Raw genomic sequence first — 21,251 nt, 5'->3', positions numbered from 1 at the left:
CCTCAGGATTAATCAAGTTCCGAATCGTGTTTGGACGTTAAGTGTTACGATCGAAATAAACTTGCTCGGGCAGCTTTTATGAGAGTTTTCGTTTTGCGACGTGGAAAGCAAAATGCTGAAAAGAAAAAAAAAGAAAAAAAAGAAAAAAAAAGAAAATAAAATTCGCAATGTTAATGGATCCGTAAAAAAATACATAAATATGTGTATGTGTATGTGTGTTTGTATATATATATATATATAATAGGCAATTACGTACAGAAAGCATATTAATTTCACTTTAACATTTTTTGTTCTTTCTTTCTTTCGAATTGTTGAAAAAAACTCAGCACGAACCCAAGCGTAATATTCACGAGTATATATATATATATATACAGGGTGAAATTAAAGTTCTATTCCAGAGAAACCTTTTACGTAGAAACCACAAGATTTGAAACAGTTATAATATAACAGTTGATAGAACAGTTATTCCAGAACTTGAACATCAACCCTTTCTCATTTGTGTTCCGCCAGATGTAAAACCAGTAATTAAACGATGTGAATTCTGTGTTGAGTCATATAATAAACACCAATTTGTATAAATTATGTAAATAATTGTAGAAATATTATAAATAATTTCGTAATCATTATTTTCTGGAGAAAAGTAACTTATATTTATCTTACCCAGGAATTATGTGTTTCTTAAATATATAACTCAATTGTAAGTATACAAATATTAAATAACAATAAGTATAATACAAAAATAACAACAAATTCGAGATAAGAATTTCTTTTCATATTTTAGCATATATGAAACTAAAGTTATGTCAACATATTTAGAAAAACATCCTGTAGGTTTATACACTCATAAGATTTTTCGTTGAACATCAAATTGTTTCTTTTATCTTTCCTTCGACGTAAAAAGAATTGTAAACGGTTAATAACATTTTTCTTTATATAAATATAATTTCATTTTAAACTAACATTGAAATTTGTCACATGGTTTTAGATAATATTAACATTTTTCTTTGTACCATTTGGAAAGTTGTTTCTCTACATTCTCTCTATCTCTCTCTCTCTCTCTCTTTTGGCAACACTTCACGAAGCAGATAATATTTGCATAGAATTAACGTTAAAGGCTACCGTACGAAGTGTTGAAACACCAGTCAGATGGGGAACATTTTTGTTGAAAGAAAGAGGGAGAGGGTGAGAGAGAGAGAAAGAGGATAAAGACTTTAAACATTAACGGAGAATATTTAACATCAACGCGAAATTCTCTTCTCGTATTCGCGTCGTGTATAATATATATATATATGGGTACGAGAAATGCATACATATGTTGAAATATTATTTTGCAATTCCCAGTACGAGTGACCTCACTAATGTAATAAGTAAGTGAACTCGATATTAAACTTTATCTCTTTTTCACCCATACTCCTCCTCCTTCTTGCTGATTTATGAAAACCCATTGAATATCGATTTGCAATTTTTTATTTCAAGTATCGCAAATAAATAAATAAAAAAGAAGAAGAAATCTTTGGTTCGATTAATCTTTCCACACTAAACCGTAAAGTTGAATTTACACTCTTGCACGACAAAATCTTTCAAAAGTATGTAACGTAACAAAGAAATCCTAAATATATAGAATGACAATTATGTCATTGTCCTTGATATCGTCATAAAGAATCTAATTAAACGATATGATATTTTCTTGACGTTAACGGCAAGTTTTATATTCCCATCCTTTATCCTTCTTCGTTCTTGTTTTCCTTTTTTTTTTTTTCCCTTTTCAATCCTAGCTCGAGTACTTAATCCCATTTGTTGTTTATTGGCCACTCCTTCCTCGATTCAATCTCCTGGTGGATTTCTAGAAATGAAATCTTCTAAAAGTCTCAGACAATGAAAGTGGATACCGATTTAGTTGCTTTTCCAGAATTCTCATCTTTACTTTTATCAACGAGAGGAATCAACACTTTATGGAATGGAAAAGAATTTTTTTTGTGCATCTAAGATAACCGAAGTGCATAATGCAAAGTCGAAGTTGTTTGTTTGTTTGTTTTTTTTAAGTGTATAGAGGTGTATTTGAAGTTAACGTGATAACATTGTAGAAATGTTAGTGTAAATGTTCAATAATGATATTGTGTAGTAGAACTTTACAATGGATTCGTGGATCCGCGATTAATTAGGTCAGGAATTAGTCAGCTTAACAATTCACTTGAACGGAGTTGAGATATCGGAGTAAGTGCATTTAAGTGCACATGCCCAAAGTTGAAATCTTAGTAGAAGTTTCGATCGATCGATCGATCGATCGATCGGAAACAAGTCACTTCGAAATGTACACACATGATGTATCATTGAATAATTGAAATCGATTGGTCAACACATGAAATGGAATATGTACTTTGACTAAATTCAACGTTGATAATCGAGTACCTTGAATTTCAATATTCTCTTATCCCTTTTTTTTTTATTTTATTTAAAGTTAATTACTCGAATCAATCGTCGTTGAAGATGAACAAAAAAGAACAGATGTGTGCAGATTACACATGGTAAAAGTGAAACCTTCAAAGAAAACCATGCTTTGAGATAGACGTGAATATATCGAAATAATTGAATTGTAATACAGTGCCATCTATTGAACAAATTGTGCTATGTGCTAAGTTGGAAAAAATCACGTGAAATCAAATCAATTTCATTAAAATAAGTTGAATAGTTTCGAAATTATTAATGGACAAACATATTGTTACACTGAATTTGATGAATTAATTAATTAATTTTGTTTCATCGGTGGTTTCACGGTTTCTTCCGTTTCACGATTTTCAAATCATCCTGATTTTAAAAAAAGTTTTCACTTCAATAAAAACTTTCGTACTATTTAACGTCAAACATATATTTTAGTTTGTTATTTGTTTTGCAGAAACCATTAGCTCATAAGACTATTCACGTTACCATCTTGATTCTTATAAACGAAAGTAGTATATTCCTTATCGATTTTCTCTCAAGTAAGGATTACGATCTGCATAAAACCATCGTCCCTACCGACCATGTAACTTTCCTATCGAGCTTTTCCTTTCATCAAACTTCGAAGCCGTTTTAAACCGAAGAGGAGATTCGGAAAATACGATGCAAACCTTTCAAGACGACCTCGTTCAATATGGCATATACACACACACACACACACACACACACACAAGACTGACAAACTCCCTGTGTTCCAAATTCACGATGGAAAAGAAAATTATACGATAAACGTTCACAATCGATTTTCTAAATCCATTATAAAGTATATCTTAAAATCAAACTTACAATATATATGTATAAGTGTATATATGTAGGCGGATAGATGGTGTTGTCCTTTAGTACGGTTGAAGGTCATTTTTGTGCTTTTTAAGACACACATATTGTAAAAAAAAAAATTTCAAAGTTCTCTTTTTATATCTTCTTCTTCTTATCTTCTTTCAAATTCTACTTAACACTTGCACATTCGAATAAAATTTCGATAAAAACATTTTTTTTTCTTAAGTAAATATAGATGCGGAACGGAGGGAGGAAGGGGATGCACCAAATGAAGGATTTTATTGATTGAACATTTCGTACTTTCCTTTTAAAAAATTCGAAAATGAATCCACGTCTTCTTCACTAACCTCGGACCAGGTCTTTCAACATTTGCATAGTAAAAGACCGCAGCCAAGTCAGCATAATGCAGAACACGTACGGTAGACGAAAGGGATCGATCGTGAATTCCCGATTATCGTTATCCACTTGTAATTGTGTTATCTTTTCTCTGTGTTAAGTAATCTCAATAAACGTGTTCACCTCACAAAAATTATCCTTCCGAATGATTTTGAATTCTCCTTTGACTCCTCTCATTCAAAATGATGAGATTCGAATCATAACAAAAATCCTAAGCGATTGTAATGATGATCATCAACATTTTTCATTTTGTCCACCTTAAGGATTTAGATTTAACGCGTGAGATACATGCGACAGTAACGATCAATTATCATCAACGAACGATTTGAAAATATTTCTTTTACGACATGTCGAGAACATGACGAGTATGGAACGAGGAGGTGTACTACTATGCAAACATTTCGAATCATTACCATATTTCAATGTTATATCAATTCTACACGAATGTTGTCTTACCCCCGTGTTGACAACGATGCTATTATGGAATGTTTCTTTTTTTTTTTTTTTTGATCATCGATATGATAAATCTTACGATTTAAACATTAACTATGTCGATTTGTCGATACGATAAAACATTTCTAAGCTGAGAAATTCGACAAAAGATATAACACGACACGACAATGGGGGAATGTTAATTGCAGATGTAAAGAAGCCCAGTTTTTTTTTTCTTGTTCAAGGGACAACAAAACGTGATATCATTCGTCCTTGGCCTTTCATCGATTTAACTGTACAAGTACATAGATAACGAATAAGATAAGTTTTACTCACGATATTTATTTCGCAAAGGTGACACGCGAAAATGTGAAGAAAGGGATTGGATTTTCATTGATCTAAATTAACGAAAGGTTTTATTCTCTCTTTTTTAACAATCAACAAATGTTTTTGGGTACTTAAGTATTAACGCAAGCGCAGCAAAATTTCGCTAATGCGCCAATGTGCCACACACGTTAAGGGGACCTTCTACTCTGCAATTTAAAAAAATTTTTTTTTTTTTTTTTTTATATTTTTCGAATGTATATATATGTAGAAATATTGTGTTAAAATTTCAAAAAGATCCGATGTCTCTAACTACATTTTTGGTGCCTGAACGTAACTACCTCGGACCGCTTTCCTGAGCGTTCGGCGCGCACGGACGACTCTTATCTTGTTCAATCCCTTTCTCTTTCATTGTTTATTCAAGCAGTTTTTTTTATTGTAATCTGTATAATCCTTCGTATTGTCAGGTATATTTTTCGGGGGATCAGACATAGAGAAATATATAACTGTCTGAAGATGATGATATATAGATTATTAAATTATGATGATGTTAATGGGCTAATAATTTGAATAAAACGTGGCCCATTGCTGGGCCCATTAATCGGCCAATGATCAACTACCATTAATGGGCCGATACTAAATGCCGGTAATGGGCCGATACTAAATGCCGGTAATGGGCCGATACTAAATGCCGGTAATGGGCCGATACTAAATGCCGGTAATGGGCCGATACTAAATGCCGGTAATGGGCCGATAATAAATGCCGGTAATGGGCCGATAATAAATGCCGGTAATGGGCCGATACTAAATGCCGGTAATGGGCCGATACTAAATGCCGGTAATGGGCCGATACTAAATGCCGGTAATGGGCCGATACTAAATGCCGGTAATGGGCCGATACTAAATGCCGGTAATGGGCCGATACTAAATGCCGGTAATGGGCCGATACTAAATGCCGGTAATGGGCCGATAATAAATGCCGGTAATGGGCCGATAATAAATGCCGGTAATGGGCCGATAATAAATGCCGGTAATGGGCCGATAATAAATGCCGGTAATGGGCCGATACTAAATGCCGGTAATGGGCCGATACTAAATGCCGGTAATGGGCCGATAATAAATGCCGGTAATGGGCCGATAATAAATGCCGGTAATGGGCCGATACTAAATGCCGGTAATGGGCCGATAATAAATGCCGGTAATGGGCCGATAATAAATGCCGGTAATGGGCCGATAATAAATGCCGGTAATGGGCCGATACTAAATGCCGGTAATGGGCCGATACTAAATGCCGGTAATGGGCCGATACTAAATGCCGGTAATGGGCCGATACTAAATGCCGGTAATGGGCCGATAATAAATGCCGGTAATGGGCCGATAATAAATGCCAGTAATGGGCCGATAATAAATGCCGGTAATGGGCCGATAATAAATGCCGGTAATGGGCCGATAATAAATGCCGGTAATGGGCCGATAATAGAGTAGAAGGTCCCCTTAAATTGTTGCGACAAATCATAGAATGACAAAACTTTATTTCAAATCGAAACACTTTAAAAATTCAAAAAAATTTTATTTATAAAAAGTAGTCACACACACACATATAATCGGATTTCGGTGGAATGTGGGCTGATATAAAATTTAACATAGATTTAAATAAGATTACAAATGTTGTCTCGCATCTTATTCTGTTTTTGGCAAATCCCAAATACGCATTTTCGTAGCACTAAAAAATGACGAAACCCTGACGGTTGCTATGTGCAAACAACAAGTTTGTTCTGTGCGAACAACAAGATTCCTCTTTATTGGCGCATTAGCGAAATTTTTGCTGCGGTGCCATGGCGTCAATACGTAAGTATCAATTTTTTCGAACGAACTAAATATTACAAGAAATGTTAACAAAATTTCATTACATAAATGCAACGATCATCAAATTATTCAAATCTTTGAAACAATCTTAAAACAAGAGAAAAAGATAAATCTATTTCTTTCCTGTCAAACTGTACGAGAAACTTCCTAAGGTGATGTAATAATTATTACGAAAACAAAGTTATACGCAGTTAACACACGAACTTGCGAAGAAAGAATTTTCATTATTATGAATTAAGAAAATATTCTTTTCAACAATAAGCGCATATTTAACACTTTTCATGAATGAAATATTGCTACGAAGTTTGACAAAATTGACTACATAAACGCAACGATTATCAAATTACTCAAAATCTGTTCAACAATCCTACAACAAGAGAGAAGTTAGATTTATTCATTCCCTGTTTCATTGTATGGGAAACTTCCTAGGATGATGTAGTAATTATTGTGAGCACTAAGTTACTGACAAGAAGTTAGCAGTTGAATAACTATGGAAAGAGGAGGAATCATTACATGGGCTAGACATGATTCTGTTATATACGTCATGGAGACTACATAAGGAACACGAACTACTTACCATTGGTACTTTAAAAAACATAGGTTTTTTAAAATTCAATTCCCATCTTCGTATGAGATCAGTTGCACTCCCACTATTGCAATTTTTAACTGCGCACACCCTGCCCATTTTGATATTTATCATTTTGTATTAATCTTATTTGTAATATTTTATTTTTGTTATTATTTTTTGTCTTTACATACAAGTATTAAGGTTAAGAACTATTTGCTCACTTCACGCATCGCGGTATGTTACTATATTCAATACAGTACAAAAGGAACATTAGCGACACTAGTGGTGTACGAAAGAAAACTTAAATATACAATTTGCGTGGACAGATTTTGCCAAAATAATACGTTTCATCAGTGCGTGCTCCTTATGTAATCTCCATGATATATGTGTTCAATGATATTTGTAAAATTATCGAAGTGTCGGTAACTCTATCTTTCACAAAGTTTCCTAGAAAAGGTAGATACTACTTTCCTTATTTTAATACGTTCATATCACCGACTTTAAAATGAAGTCTAAAGCATTGAGATGTTTGAAAGGTAGCACATTTCTTCTTCTTCTTCTTCTTGGATATATTACATATCTAGAACGATATCGAATATCTTGAAGATTTCAACCCTCTTGAAAGAATATGCATGACTATTTGATGTATGTTCCTTTTTATCATCATCCCCTTTCATGCATATATCAATTGCATTAGAAAAACTATTTTAACGAGCCGATAACGCGTCAAATTCCGATTAAATCAAGTCAGTCCAGTTCATTCCTTTTGTTTGTTTTAAAACAATGGGGGGATGGATGACTACGAATGCCAACATTTTTACGACATCGATTTGTTTTATAGCACACAAAACCTATTGATTCGAAACGAAAAAAAAGAAAAAGAAAGAGACATTAAGGGCCTGTTAGAACAACATCATCCTAATACCCTTTCTTTTTAATACACATCACTATATATATATATATATATATATATATATATATATATATATGCATGTAATATATGCACATAATTAAAATAATGGCTTAAATTTATCAATTAGAATAAATATATTTTTGTGAATTATTTTATATTATAACAATGATTTATATTATAAAATAAATCATAATAATATCAATTGCTTTCAAGTTTTTGAGATAATTCAATATGTCCGCGTATTTCATAAAATTTTCAATACGATTTTCTCAACAACGGTGACTCTGACTCACAAAAGGAAAAAAACGTAAAAACGTTATTCCAAATACACCAATCCAAATTCACCCAGTAAATGTAAATGTTCATAAAATGTTCATTAAAAGAGTCGATCTAATTAGATGCACGACCCATCGAAAGTCAGATAATAAAAGCTCATAAAAGTTTATTTGACTTTGTACTCGTTTCCAAAAATAGCTGTAAAATGAACTTAGAAAGAGCGCATGCTTGCTTACAAAGTTCGCGAAGTGGCTTGCGGCAATATGCGATTCGCATTTCATCGTCTCGTCTACAATCTACACTCAATTTTCACGGCATAGTGCCAAAGTCCATTGTCCATAAACGTCCTCGTAGCTACATATACACGCACAGAGAGACATACACATATAATATATATATATATATACATGATAGTATCCAAGAACTTCTCTAGATATTAAATCCACGTTTCAGAGTCGTGACATCTCGTATCCATAATGGAATACTCCATGAATAGAGTATAATATGAAAATATGAATGCTAACGTGTTAGATGGAAGAGAAAGAAATGTATGTAGCAAAAAACAAACAAAAAAATGATCTATAATAAATCATAATCAATCGTTAGAAAATTGTAGAATATAAAAATCATAAAAATAGTTAAACACTAAAGAGAATAATGCATAAGTTTGGGAATAAAATTAACTGAAGCTTTCAATATAACAAAAGTTTCATAAAAGAAATTTAACATTGTACATTTTAAGAAATCAAATAAGCTAGAAATTTTTGTCAGAAAAGTTCTATGAAGCCAAAAAGTCGTCGTCAAGGTAGTACCAAGCACATGAGGAGAGAAAAAGAGAGAAAAAGAGTACTAGAGGTACGAAGGAAGGAAGGAAGGAAGGAAGGAAGGAAGGGTTGAGGAGAGTAGCAACCAAGTGATCTTCCTAAAGCCTAGACACGGAGAAGCTAATTCAATCGGGCGTCGCTTTATGGCTCGCACAAAGTGCTCCCAACGGTGGTGCATCGTCGTTGGACGTCTTCATAGAGTGTCACATACTACCGAAATGCGAGAGGTATCGATTTCAGAGAACGTTGAATCGGTGTACCCATCGATAGACTCCTTTGGGAAATCAAAGGCAGAAGAGGAAGTCTTAAAGATCCTCTTAAACGCCCACTCTGCTCGCCAATTTGTTCGTTGTAGTACTTCCCTTTAACCTATGTTCAATTCCCCCCGAACCCTGTCCTTAAACTTTGCAACCAGATGATTCCAAAGAATCATAAAAGGAAACACACCTGTGAGGTTTCATGATAAGGGACACGGCAGTGATAGCACATGGTAACTATTAATACTATGTGTGTATTATTTGTCTTCTATTTCTCCCTCGAGAAATGACTATGTCATACACGTAAATACATATGTACATAAATATGTGTAGATATACGTACATACAAACTACCTTAGCAAAATCATGAAATAATGTGCTCGTTTTTCTACAGAAAAGATTTCACAAGCTTCTTTCCCTTCTTTCGTATCTCTCGGGAAGTTCTTCTATTATTCCATTTGATGTGTACTCTTCTTACTGATTTTTTCAAACCGACGTCTCCTTACCCATTTCTTTTTGTCTACAAGTACAAACAAAAATACATAATCAAAAATAAATGAAAAAAAAAAACAAAGTATGAAATTCTTCACGATATTAAATCTATGAGATATTTGTTTCCATCGTATGATCGTCATTCGAAATTATTAACCCTTTCACTCCGATGGCCGTATATATACGCCCTAGAAAAATGACCAATAATGTACGAAGAGCGTATATATACGTTGCTCAAAAATACACGATCAAATATGAAAAAAACAAAACGCTCCGTATTCAGCGATTATATTTTGTCTCAATCATTCCGGAGCGAAAGGGTTAAACAAATTGATGACACGACGAGAGTTTGAATTAGAGTTTGACGATATCTTCTTCTAATTGATGGTTTACACGATCCAAACATATATATATATATTACCGAGTCAAATTCTAAAAGCGTTATGGCGATACATTTTAACGAAGCCACTTGCGGTGACACGAAATACCAAGGACGAACGGCTCCTTTCGAGAACGGTCAGAAAGCACGAAGGGTTTATAAGCGGCTTAGATACGTGCTATGGTATAGCAATCTCGTCCTATAACCTAGACTGCTAACACCCCACTTAACTCACTCCCCTTCCATGCTTCCCATCTCTCATGATTCCTCTTTGACACGTTTAAATATATATATATCAGATGTGTGCATGTAATCTGTATATTGGTTTGCCCCTAAATAGTTCATGTCGAATTAAAAATATTTCATTTTTTTATTATCGGCACCACCAACGTACACAACTGCCGACCAATAAATTGAAATTACACATATTGGAATACCCCTGAAATAATTTCTGTCAAATTACAAATATTTCATGTTTTTTTTTTTATCAACACATAAACTTTCTTCATGGTAATACCAATATTTATTATAATAATAAATATGAAATATTTGATATAAAATACTTACGACCGACAATAGTTTGAAATTACTTTCTGATTTCTACAAAAAGAAGTATTATTATTATATCGGAAAATATTCAATTATGAACACTCGATAAACTAATTTTACCAGAATATTATATTAAGACTATCTATAAAAATAATAAAAGTGATTTTTATTATTTTTTTTTTTTTTTTTAATTTTTCTCTTTACGAAATGTCAATTTAGAACGAAAACTCGAAACAATTTATTTTTTGTTAACGAATGAATCAACCTCGATTGGCCTGGCGCACAGCATTATGTTCCCTTGAAATTTACATATATTGATTTCAAACTTTTTTCATCGTGAACGTATAAAAGATGCATTGTATAGATACTTGTGTTATAACTTTAATTACATCCTAATTGTTTCATTCATCTAATTACAAATAATCTGACAAGATAATAGAAAAATACGTTGAAAGGAAAATGAGCCGATACCACCCCCACTTTGCCTTAGACGACGTGACCACGGAGATCAAGTAAAGCCTCTTGAAATTACTCTCTCACCAGGTCTGAAGATAAGCCTCGTCTGTCGCGCAGATTAGATCCTTTCACGTAGTATATCAGAAAAGGATAGAACAGGGATGATAGTAGGAAGAAAATCGGCCACGTCGGAATAACGTGATTTTACGTTAATCAATTTTCGATAAAAGCAATGCCCTGCTATTGCTATTGCTATTACTGATTTCTACTCGACCATTTTGAGTAAACAATAACAAAATTAATATAAGTTTCATTTATTTATTTATTTATTTTGTTGTTGCTGTTTTTATGATATTGTTTAGTCATTTTAATAAGAAATTATTTGATATCAGTTAAATTTACGTTATAATCCTATATAGGTGAGAAGAGTATCTCTTTCGAAGGACATGCGCGGTTATGATTGAATACATCCATCTCGAACATTAATCTCGCAAACTCCCAATTGGTTGGTTCAATGGAATCATGGGACGACCCAATACGCTTATCGTTGATACGCATTGATTATACGTGATGGATATATAATTTTCTAACGAGAATCCTATATATATATATATATATATATATAAATAGATAGCTTTACTTTTTGTTCTTCTTCAAAGTTGACCAACCGATCGATCATAATTATATCCTCTATTATTCATTCCTCTTCGATTTGTTTCAATAACGAATAACTTTCTTATAGATATTTACGTTTCAAATATTTACTTTCCAATTATAATGTGATATCGATATATTTATTATCGTATTAATATTAATAAGTTATGCAGAATCTATTTTTCATATTTACTTACTACTAGGGGTGCCCCGCATACACGTCTCTTTAAGTCAACGAATTATCTTACATCGCCATCTGTTAGAATCTTATCGAACTAACAGAGATAATCATGACTCGTTTGTTAATAAACAAATAATTGCGATTATAAATTGAGATCTATCTATCTGAAACTATCCTATCTTTCAAGTTGGATGAAACTGCACACAGTGTACAAAATTTCATTAAAATCGGTTCAGTAGTTTAAGAGTCCATTGCGGACAAACAATGGAATCCAAAAAATGGAATAGGAATTGAAACAAGGCAAATAGCATTAAAGTGGCAACTGAAAAAATATGCAGCGTATACAGTACAGGACTGATAACAACTGATAGGACAGTCAGAAATTGATTTGTAAAATTCCGTTCTGGAGATACGATCTTAAAAGATGAACCGAATGCAGGGACGTATTTCCAACTTTAATGAACCCTTTTAAAGATAATATTGAGAACAAAATCCAATAGATACGTTGAACAATTGCAAAGAGTGCAAACAAAAAAAAAATAAAACACCATGAAAGGTGTCTTGCACTTTATCAGTCGCAGAAACGCCATTGTTTGACTCATAAAAAAACGGAAGTTATTTATTACTCGACCTAATGTATCAGAAAAAAAATTATAAAAAATGTTTCTATCGAAAGTTAACAGATAAGAGTATGTTTTTATCTAACTGAAATAAATTAGATTAAATGAATAGAGTATTGCACAACAGTACTCTTTACTTAAAAAGTCGCCATTCTTCGTCGAAAGAAACTAGGCAAAAGGTAAGAGAGCTTGGAACTAATGACTTTCTCTTGTAAAAAAAAATAAAATAAAATAAAGAAGAAGAAGAAGAAGAAGAAGAAATTGACAAAGTTGATTAATACAGTAAAGTATTTGACGTGTAACGATTTTTCCATCGATCATTTTCTATTTCTATTCGCATTTTCAAATAATAATCGACATTCAAGTAATTTCATTTGATGTATCCTCGAAACGTTTATCGGTCGTTTGCAATGTCTCATACTTTAAAAGGCATAAAAATGTCGACACAGCACCACTCGTCGTATAAGCTGCTTACTCTTACGAATGACATGAAATCCTTTCCTTCGGTTCTTTCTTTCTTTTCCTTCTGAATTCTTTTCTTTTCTTTTCAAAAAAAAAAAAAACAACCGCATCCTTTATCACCCATCTTCGCCAACTTATCCACGAGGGTTTTTAAAGTCATTTACTCTTCATCACTTCTCGTGTGGTTTTTACTATGAAAGCACAAAGTGTTAAGTGCACAAGAAGAAGAAGAAGAAGAAGAAAGAAGAAGACATCAAATAAAAAAGAAAATTAGTACTTTACACTAGAAAACTAGTCAATAGTTATAAAAAAAATGTGACAAAAGTAATATAAGAAAAATAAATGATAATCAGTTTACTATAATACATAAAAAGTTAGACAGATTTTTAATACAAATGTCATCAAAATTATTTAATATAATTGTTTATCGTAGAATAACTGTGAAATAAATGTAGCATTGAGTTTACGTATCAATTTGACATATTTTCATAAATTGATAGATGTGTGTGTGTGTGTGTTTTAATAGTAACTTTAATTAAATCGAAACTCAAATCGATAGTTTAGATAGAATTGAATGAAATATTTGAGAAGTTCGATCACGAACACCCGAATTAACAATGTTACATGAATGATCAATTAATTTAATCGTATTTCTGACAACAATATCAACGAAGTATTGATCCTATGTAATATGGAATCTAACTATTGAGAAACTATGTTTGTAATACATATAATTAGTATTCTCTCTCCGTTCATAGATTGTTTTCTCCAAAACTATTGAATTGTCTGAAAAGTAGGTACGTGTTGATTTTGAATGAAAGTATGTGTGTTACTTATACAATATCTAAAATCGATACAAACTTTTCGATAAACTCGATATACTCATAATCATCAAATTACACGAAAAGTTTTTGATAAATGTTGAGAAAAATGTTTAATTAAAATATTATTTAAAATATACTCTATAATCGAGCATATATATATATATATATTATTATTAAAATAGACTCGAACAATTTACGAACAAATAAAAATATTATAAATGGAAGCAAAATTTTATTCTATTTTTTATTTTTATTTTTTTTTTGCATAATAAATTTCACATGTATAATATTTTTTTATTTGATTTTATTGAATACCATGATTTCCTTGATTATTATACACGTGGATGAATATCATCTAATTTTCTGATAATAAATGAGTTTATATTTCTTTTCTTTTCTCTCCTCTTTAATTTGACTGATCGATTATAAGAATTAATTAAACACGATTTAATTAATTGAGTTATAGTGATTTTTATTAATTGATTGCCCGGATATTTCTCCACATCATATATTATAACAAAATAAAACTATTATTTGTATAAAATGTGCTAAATAAAACAAAAAAAACATGTGTGCAGATTACACGTGTTAGAAGTGAAACCTTGAAAAAACTAAGTTTCGAGAGACTGAAACAAATACAAAATATCAGGTGTAGGATAATTGTATTATCTTTTTATTTAGTATCGCGGCCGTTTCATAGCCGCCTACCGCTCCGTTTCATAGCCGCCTACCGCTCCGTTTCATAGCCGCCTACCGCTCCGTTTCATAGCCGCCTACCGCTCCGTTACATAGCCGCCTACCGCTCCGTTACATTTTTTCAAATCACACCCATTCTAAAAAAGTGTTTCACTTCAAAAACATGTGTGCAGATCACACGTGTTAGAAGTGAAACCTTCCAAAATCTAAGTTTCGAGAGAATGAGACGAATGCACAGTTTCAAGAGTAAGATTATTGTAGGATTTATTTATTATAATATTATAGCCACATATAATAAAGGTCACTGGTATGGTCTTTATGGTGGAATAGCTGATAAAAAGTACACTTTGATGTCCAATGTTTCGAATATGTTATTAATTAGGCTAATAAATTTACTAATATTACATATATGATACAATTGAGTAGTGATTCAACTAGGAGTTATTAGGGAAGAGAATCAAGATGCAATTGCACTACCCATGAGTTACTACATTTAAGCGACAGTGGCGGCTGGCTCGTGGTACCTCTAAAACAATTAACTGCCAAAATGTCGTTGCACCTGGATGAAGGTGCTATCCGAAAGCTCACGCACACACATACTATCAATTTTATACACGTTCACTCTCACCCTTTCCTCCATATTAACGAACGCGTTGAAAAAGCTTTCGTGTAACGAGCACTATATAAAATTTCCCATAATATTTTGTCTAGTTTCTTTTTTTCGTTTTTCTTCTTATTATTATATGTTATTTCTAAAACAATGATCATTTGGAAGAAACAAATAAATAAATAATAGATAAAAAAATCTCGTTAAAAAGTCCAATTAAAAGTCGACTCTTATTAATTGGCTAAATTCATTAAAATACGATTATACAATTTAAATAACAATTTAGATTTGCACAATTATTCATTAAAAGTTTTGATTAATTTAACTTAATGATATGAGCATTAATAAACGCGTCATTGTCAAAGATATTGAAATAAAATGCTATTTATTGATCAAATCATTAATTCATACCAAAAACAAAAGAAAAAAATAATTGTATTCGTTATAATAATGCAGAGTATTGCGATCGAAAAAATGATTCGAGAAAATTTTCAAATGTAAATATTGTTCAAACAACGCTGTTACTAACAAATACAAATCTCGCACAAAACGATGTTAACTTAATTAAAGATAATGTCTTAATAAAGTTAAAATACTCTGCAATACATTTATTTATTCCAATAGCTTTATTCTGCACGTGCCAAAATACGCTTAATCATAACCTACATTTAATTTATTATTATTATTATTATTATGTAACTGTAGAATCATTTAATTTGTTTTATCCAAAGTTAGGAATACTAAAAAAAAAAAAGAAAAAGAAATAACAAATAGAAATAATTTTATTAATGTTTTAAATATATAACGAATTAATTAATACAACAATGAAGATAATAACCAATGTAAATATACAGAATATTATAATGCAAATGGCAAATACACGAATAGCAAATGTACGATAAATTAATTTCGGCTTATCTCTTAGTGAGGTCAAGAAAGTGTCTGGGGCAACTTACTGTTATGAATTATGTGCGACCCCGTTTAGAAATTCGGTGCAAATTCACGACTGGTATATTCGACAATACCACTCACCTACTTCGAACTTTTCTCTAAAACGTTAGCGTGATATATGCAACTATTGGGATTTCTAGCACTTGAATACGCTATCTGGTGGCTAAATTCAAAATTAGAATAGATAGGTCGAATTCCTACGTCACGTGGGATCTCTCCAACACTTGAATACGCTATCTGGTGGCTAAATTCAAAATTAGAGTAGCTAGGTCGAATTCCTACGTCACGTGGGATGTCTCCAACACTTGAATACACTATCTGGTGGCTAAATTCAAAATTAGAGTAGATAGGTCGAATTCGAAGAGGTTGAAAGAGAGAAGAGGAGAGGAGATAGAGAGAGAAATAACTTTGTGAAATGTTTGTAATGAAAAATCAACAGGCAGGAAGACACATCTTGCCGGTTGCACCGGCGGCACCACTACCACCACCTTTGGAAAAAGAAAAAGGTCTCTCGTCGTTCAATTTTTATTTCTCTTTTGAAAGAAGAGAAGCGCGTTGTACTGAAAGTGATGATGATCGATCGAAAAAGAAAAGAGGGTGTGGTTCTCTATTTCCACCAATTTCCGCAATAGGTGCTCGATCATGAAGCTGGTTTTGCACTCGACGTTACTTCTTCTTTTGCTGTTTAACGCGGCCGACGATGCGTTGCTAAAGCGAGCAACCACCAAAGCCAAAGTGTGAACTAAATTCAATTTGAAAAAGGTAGAAAAAAATGAAAACTCAAAAAAGAAATAATAAAAAGACAGAGGAAATGAAATAAAGTGAAATGAAATGAAATAAAATGAAATGAAATAAAATGAAAGTTACTTTATCGATAATGTCTATCCTTTAGGAAGATAAAATAGGATTTTAAAAAATAAACACACACACACACACCAAAATCCCGTGTTTCTATTTTGAAAATTTAATAACGACATTAAAAGAAATTTATTTTCTTGTTGAAAACTTCAAAAAAAAAACAAGAACTCGTCTAACTATATAAACAATCTTTCATTTTCTTTTACTCTGTCTTATTAAGTAGAGTGAAAAAAAGCACTTTTAACCAGAATAGAATCCAAATGTTTCAAGTAATCTTAACTAATTGTTCAAAATTTATAATTTAAAGGTAAAAACAAATTCAACGTACACGTTTTATAAGTCAAGTTTCGTAATAAACAAAGAATCAACCTAGTTGTTCACTAGTTGTTCATTTATTCACAATTTCATAGAGATGATTATTCATCTACATAGTAATTAGTAATGGAATTCAAGTTAAACAAAGCTTACTTACCTGTAAGTTATAAATGCAAAAACGAGTGCGACCAAAGAAAGACTTCCTCCGAGAACGACGATGAGACTCAATACTCCATCTTGATCGAAGGAACTGGCAATCCCTGTGGAAAAACCATTTGCTATCATACCTCCGTTAGGCTGATGAAATCCATGAATTGCACCAGTATAAAGATTCTCCATTATGTATATCCGTCCACTTGCTTGTTGTATTCCTGAAAAAAAAACCAAAATATTTTATTGAAACACCTGTTCTATACGTTTATTATTAATCCTATTTACAGTCCCTTAACAGTCACAAATCATTTCAATTTGTATACACGTCGATTGCTTGTTTTTTTAATTCCGCACCCTGTGGTGATCCTTTCAAACTAAATTCCACAGTCAACTGATTAAATGAGTCATTTATTAGGATTTACGAATATCTCTAAATGTTAGGCATTGCATTGCAAACTATAAGTCATGCGAGATTAGACACTTGAGAATTTAGCGAGAAATTGAGACATATAGAACGTTGGGAAATTATTCTATTATTGAGTTAACACCTAATGGTTGTAGATATTGTCTGATTATTCACATTGTAGCTATGTTGTGTTAATATCATAAAGTAACGTATAACAGGTATTAAATATAATGGAAAACATAAGATATATCGTTAAAGCCAATTTTTCTTCTTCTTCTTCTTTTTCTTTAAGTTCTTCTGAAATGTAATAAAACGTCATCCGTTGATTAACGATACTATACCGTCTGGAGTTAAAAAGAAAAAAGAAATCACGGCGTAATATCACTTAGTACGAAGTACAGTGGTACCTTAGGTACTTCAATATTAGTTGAAAAAAAAAGAAAAAGAACAAGGAAGAAAGAAAAAAAAAATATCGTATTCATATAACAGAAACAAGGTCTTTGCTCCTACGAAAGTTTTGCTGAACCATTGCGCGAACTTGGAAGAGCCTCTGGCATTCCTTCGATACTTCAAATCGGTCAACTCAATTAAAACTTTCATTTTCTTATCTTTTTTTCTTTTTTCTTTTCCAGAAGCTAACAAAGTAATCGTCAACATAATCCTCTTTCATTCTACTTGCTAATTTAAAAAAAAAAAAAAAGAAATTTCACTGAGGAAAATGTTCAAGAAGGAAGGTTAAGTTATTGCCTAATGTGTCAGCAACATGAACGCTCCGGTGAACTTTATCGTTTGCGGTCAAGAGCAGCATATTTTCGTGAACGTAAATATCAAATGAAACGGAATGAAGCGGCAAAGATTAATGGTTAATCAAATGTGGTTAGGTAACATTTGATATTGAAGGGAATGATCTAACTTCTCCTTCGGTATTTATCTTTCTGAAATTAATATTTGTGGTTTTTTTGTGTGTGTGTGTGTGTGGATAATTGATACTGAATAAAGAACTTGTAATAAGTTTTTTTGGGGATGAATATATGTGTGTATACACTTATAGAGACATTAGAAATATATAAGTAAGTATAGGTATACATAGAGTATATATTTGAAAAAGGAAGAAAATCGATATAACGCTTCCTTTACTTCCATTTTCTATGAGGAATTCAACGCTGACGTAGCTGAAAATATGAGAAAATAGCAAATACTGCGGTACATTTATATAGACATCATCATATAGCAAGGAAGATGGTACCGACCTAATTGCTTTTACCGCTAATCGAAATTTACGAGCATCAACAAGCTCGCTCTCTCGCTCGCTCGCTCGCTCGCTTGCTAAAGTTCTGTTAGAAACTAAAGTGCGCGAACTAACATTTCTCTCTTACATTACTGCTTTTACTAACATACCTAACTATGCTTTTCTAACGCTACGTATAATACTAATACTGATACATATCAGCTACTTAAACAGAGATAAAGAAACAGAGAGAGAGAGAGAGAGAGAGAGAGAGAGAGAGAGAGAAAACGTAATCAATGTTTATAGTTGCTTTTAAAAAGTAGAAAATGTAATACTAATAGATAACTCTAAAAGGACGAAAAAGCTCAATGACACTTTTCATCTATCGCTACTTATTGGAACATTAATTGATCAAAGAGTATCTTAGCATCCTCTACGATGGTTACGATCGATATCAAGCACGACCTTATTCGTCCATTTAAAATTCACTCTTCAACTTTTATTTCTTTTCTTTTCATTCTCTCTCTTTCTCTCTCTCTCTCTCTCTCTTATTTTCTTTTTCATTCTCTCGGTCAATCGTTCGACGAATTATCCTGCTTTTAAAGACGGCAAACGATAAACGAGTAAAGTTCAAATCGTGGTTTCATTATACCCCTATGATGAGAGAGAAACCCGTTAAAAAAAAAGAAAACAATGAAAAGAAACCACCATTCATCAGTCGATAACTCGGATTTGTTTTTTTTTTCTTTTTTTTTTGAAGTGAAAACTTCTTTCGAATGAGTGTGATTTGAAAAAAATGAAACGACTTTTGCATAAAACAATTGAGAAATTTTGCAAAGCTATTTAAAACACATAAAATAAGAAAAGTGTTTCATTGCGAATCAAACTACATATATGATTCTTCATGAAAGTTGATATTTCGCAAAATGTTATTTTGTAGCTCTCTCTCTCTCTCTCTCTCTTTCCCCCCCCCCTCCCCCTTCTCCTATTTCTTTATCTCGAAGAGATATTTTCCTTTCAATGTAGAGAATAAAAAGGTGGCATATAAACTTTCTCAATCTTATACGTGATGCAAAATAAAAATACGTGAGACAAATAATATCATATGAAACAACGAAACGCGTACAAGAAACTTATTGTCAAACTTACTGTCGCGCAAATGTGAAGAAAACACAAAAGAAGTAGATACAAACCCAAAAAAAAACTAAACGAGCTATAGTACCTACGTATAGATTTGATTGCAATTTTCAAAATAATCATTCTTCTCTTAGAAATTGTTCACTAAGAAATAAATTGGTTCGATGCCAAAATTCGACGACAACAACGACACGCGAAACCAATACGTACAAACGAAATCTAAAATTGAATGGCTCTCTCTCTCTTTCGCAATAAAATTCCACGACTAAAGAAATTGTTCAGTAAAGGAAAATTATATCTTGTCTCTTAAAAAAAAAAAAAAAAAAAAAAAAAAATAAAAGTTGGATAGAAAAATGGATGCAAAAAGTATTAACCTTTTTTTGTTGTGTATCTCTAACAAAAAATTGCAGAAGGACAACAACTTTATAAGAAAGTTGAGAGAAAAACATATTTATGATACACGAGAGACATTTTTATATTCTCACAAAAAAAAACTAAATTACAACCAACCAACCAACCAACCAACCAACCAACCAACCAACGTATCTGCACGCATAATTTTTCTTTGTGATCTCGTCTCGACAAAATATAAAATATTTGTTCGTTTTCTTTACTTCCAAAATGTAATTAAAAATTTTTATATTCTTTTTTTCGTGTAATTTTTAAGATAAGATGAATAAGATGATAATCACCGATATATCTTCGATAAACAACTTGGAGAATCTGCAAAAGGGAGAGAAAACAAAAAAGGCATTTAAAAGATAAGCGTCGTTTCGTTCAGAACATTTACACTTCTATTTACATACTTAAATACATACGTGTGTATATGTGTGTGTGGGTGTGTATACATAACCCTAACTTGCTTTAACGTTCTTTTTTGTTCATCACACACCAATTCGATGATCGTTTACACTTTTGTAACCCTAACAGTGTTTGGCTTCCAGTTCAATTCACGAGAACGCGCAGTTCGGAACGATGCACTCTCTTCTTCTTCCTTTTTCCTTTTCCCGCCTTTTTTTACCCCCTTCTTTTCCTTTCTTCTCTCTCCCTCTCTCTCTCTCTCTCTCTCTCTTCTTTTTTCTTTTCATTCACCTGATGCAAAACTTCAATCAATGATTCGACAAACATTAAAATCGATTTAACAAAATTTCTGT

The 21,251-nt window shown here is 32.2% G+C and overlaps 1 protein-coding gene across 2 annotated transcripts in view; it reads right to left on the bottom strand.

Annotated features, from left to right (window-relative positions):
- The window catches only part of LOC107073978 (putative adhesion G protein-coupled receptor E4P), a 55,326-nt gene that overhangs the window by 32,732 nt on the left and 1,343 nt on the right, over window positions 1–21,251 (bottom strand). For both annotated transcript variants that reach the window (XM_089179306.1, XM_015334976.2), the window contains exon 2: window positions 17,331–17,544. In XM_089179306.1, the coding sequence (XP_089035432.1) occupies window positions 17,331–17,512 (182 nt within the window). In that variant the 5' untranslated portion in view covers window positions 17,513–17,544. The remainder of the gene's footprint in view (window positions 1–17,330; window positions 17,545–21,251) is intronic.

The sequence above is a fragment of the Polistes dominula genome, unplaced genomic scaffold (assembly GCF_049000335.1).
Source record: "Polistes dominula isolate Pdom_NZ unplaced genomic scaffold, Pdom_raw_medaka contig_373, whole genome shotgun sequence".
NCBI lineage: Eukaryota > Metazoa > Arthropoda > Insecta > Hymenoptera > Vespidae > Polistes > Polistes dominula.
The sequence above is the reverse complement of the archived record's forward strand: the minus strand, read 5'-3'. Positions and strand labels throughout refer to the sequence as shown.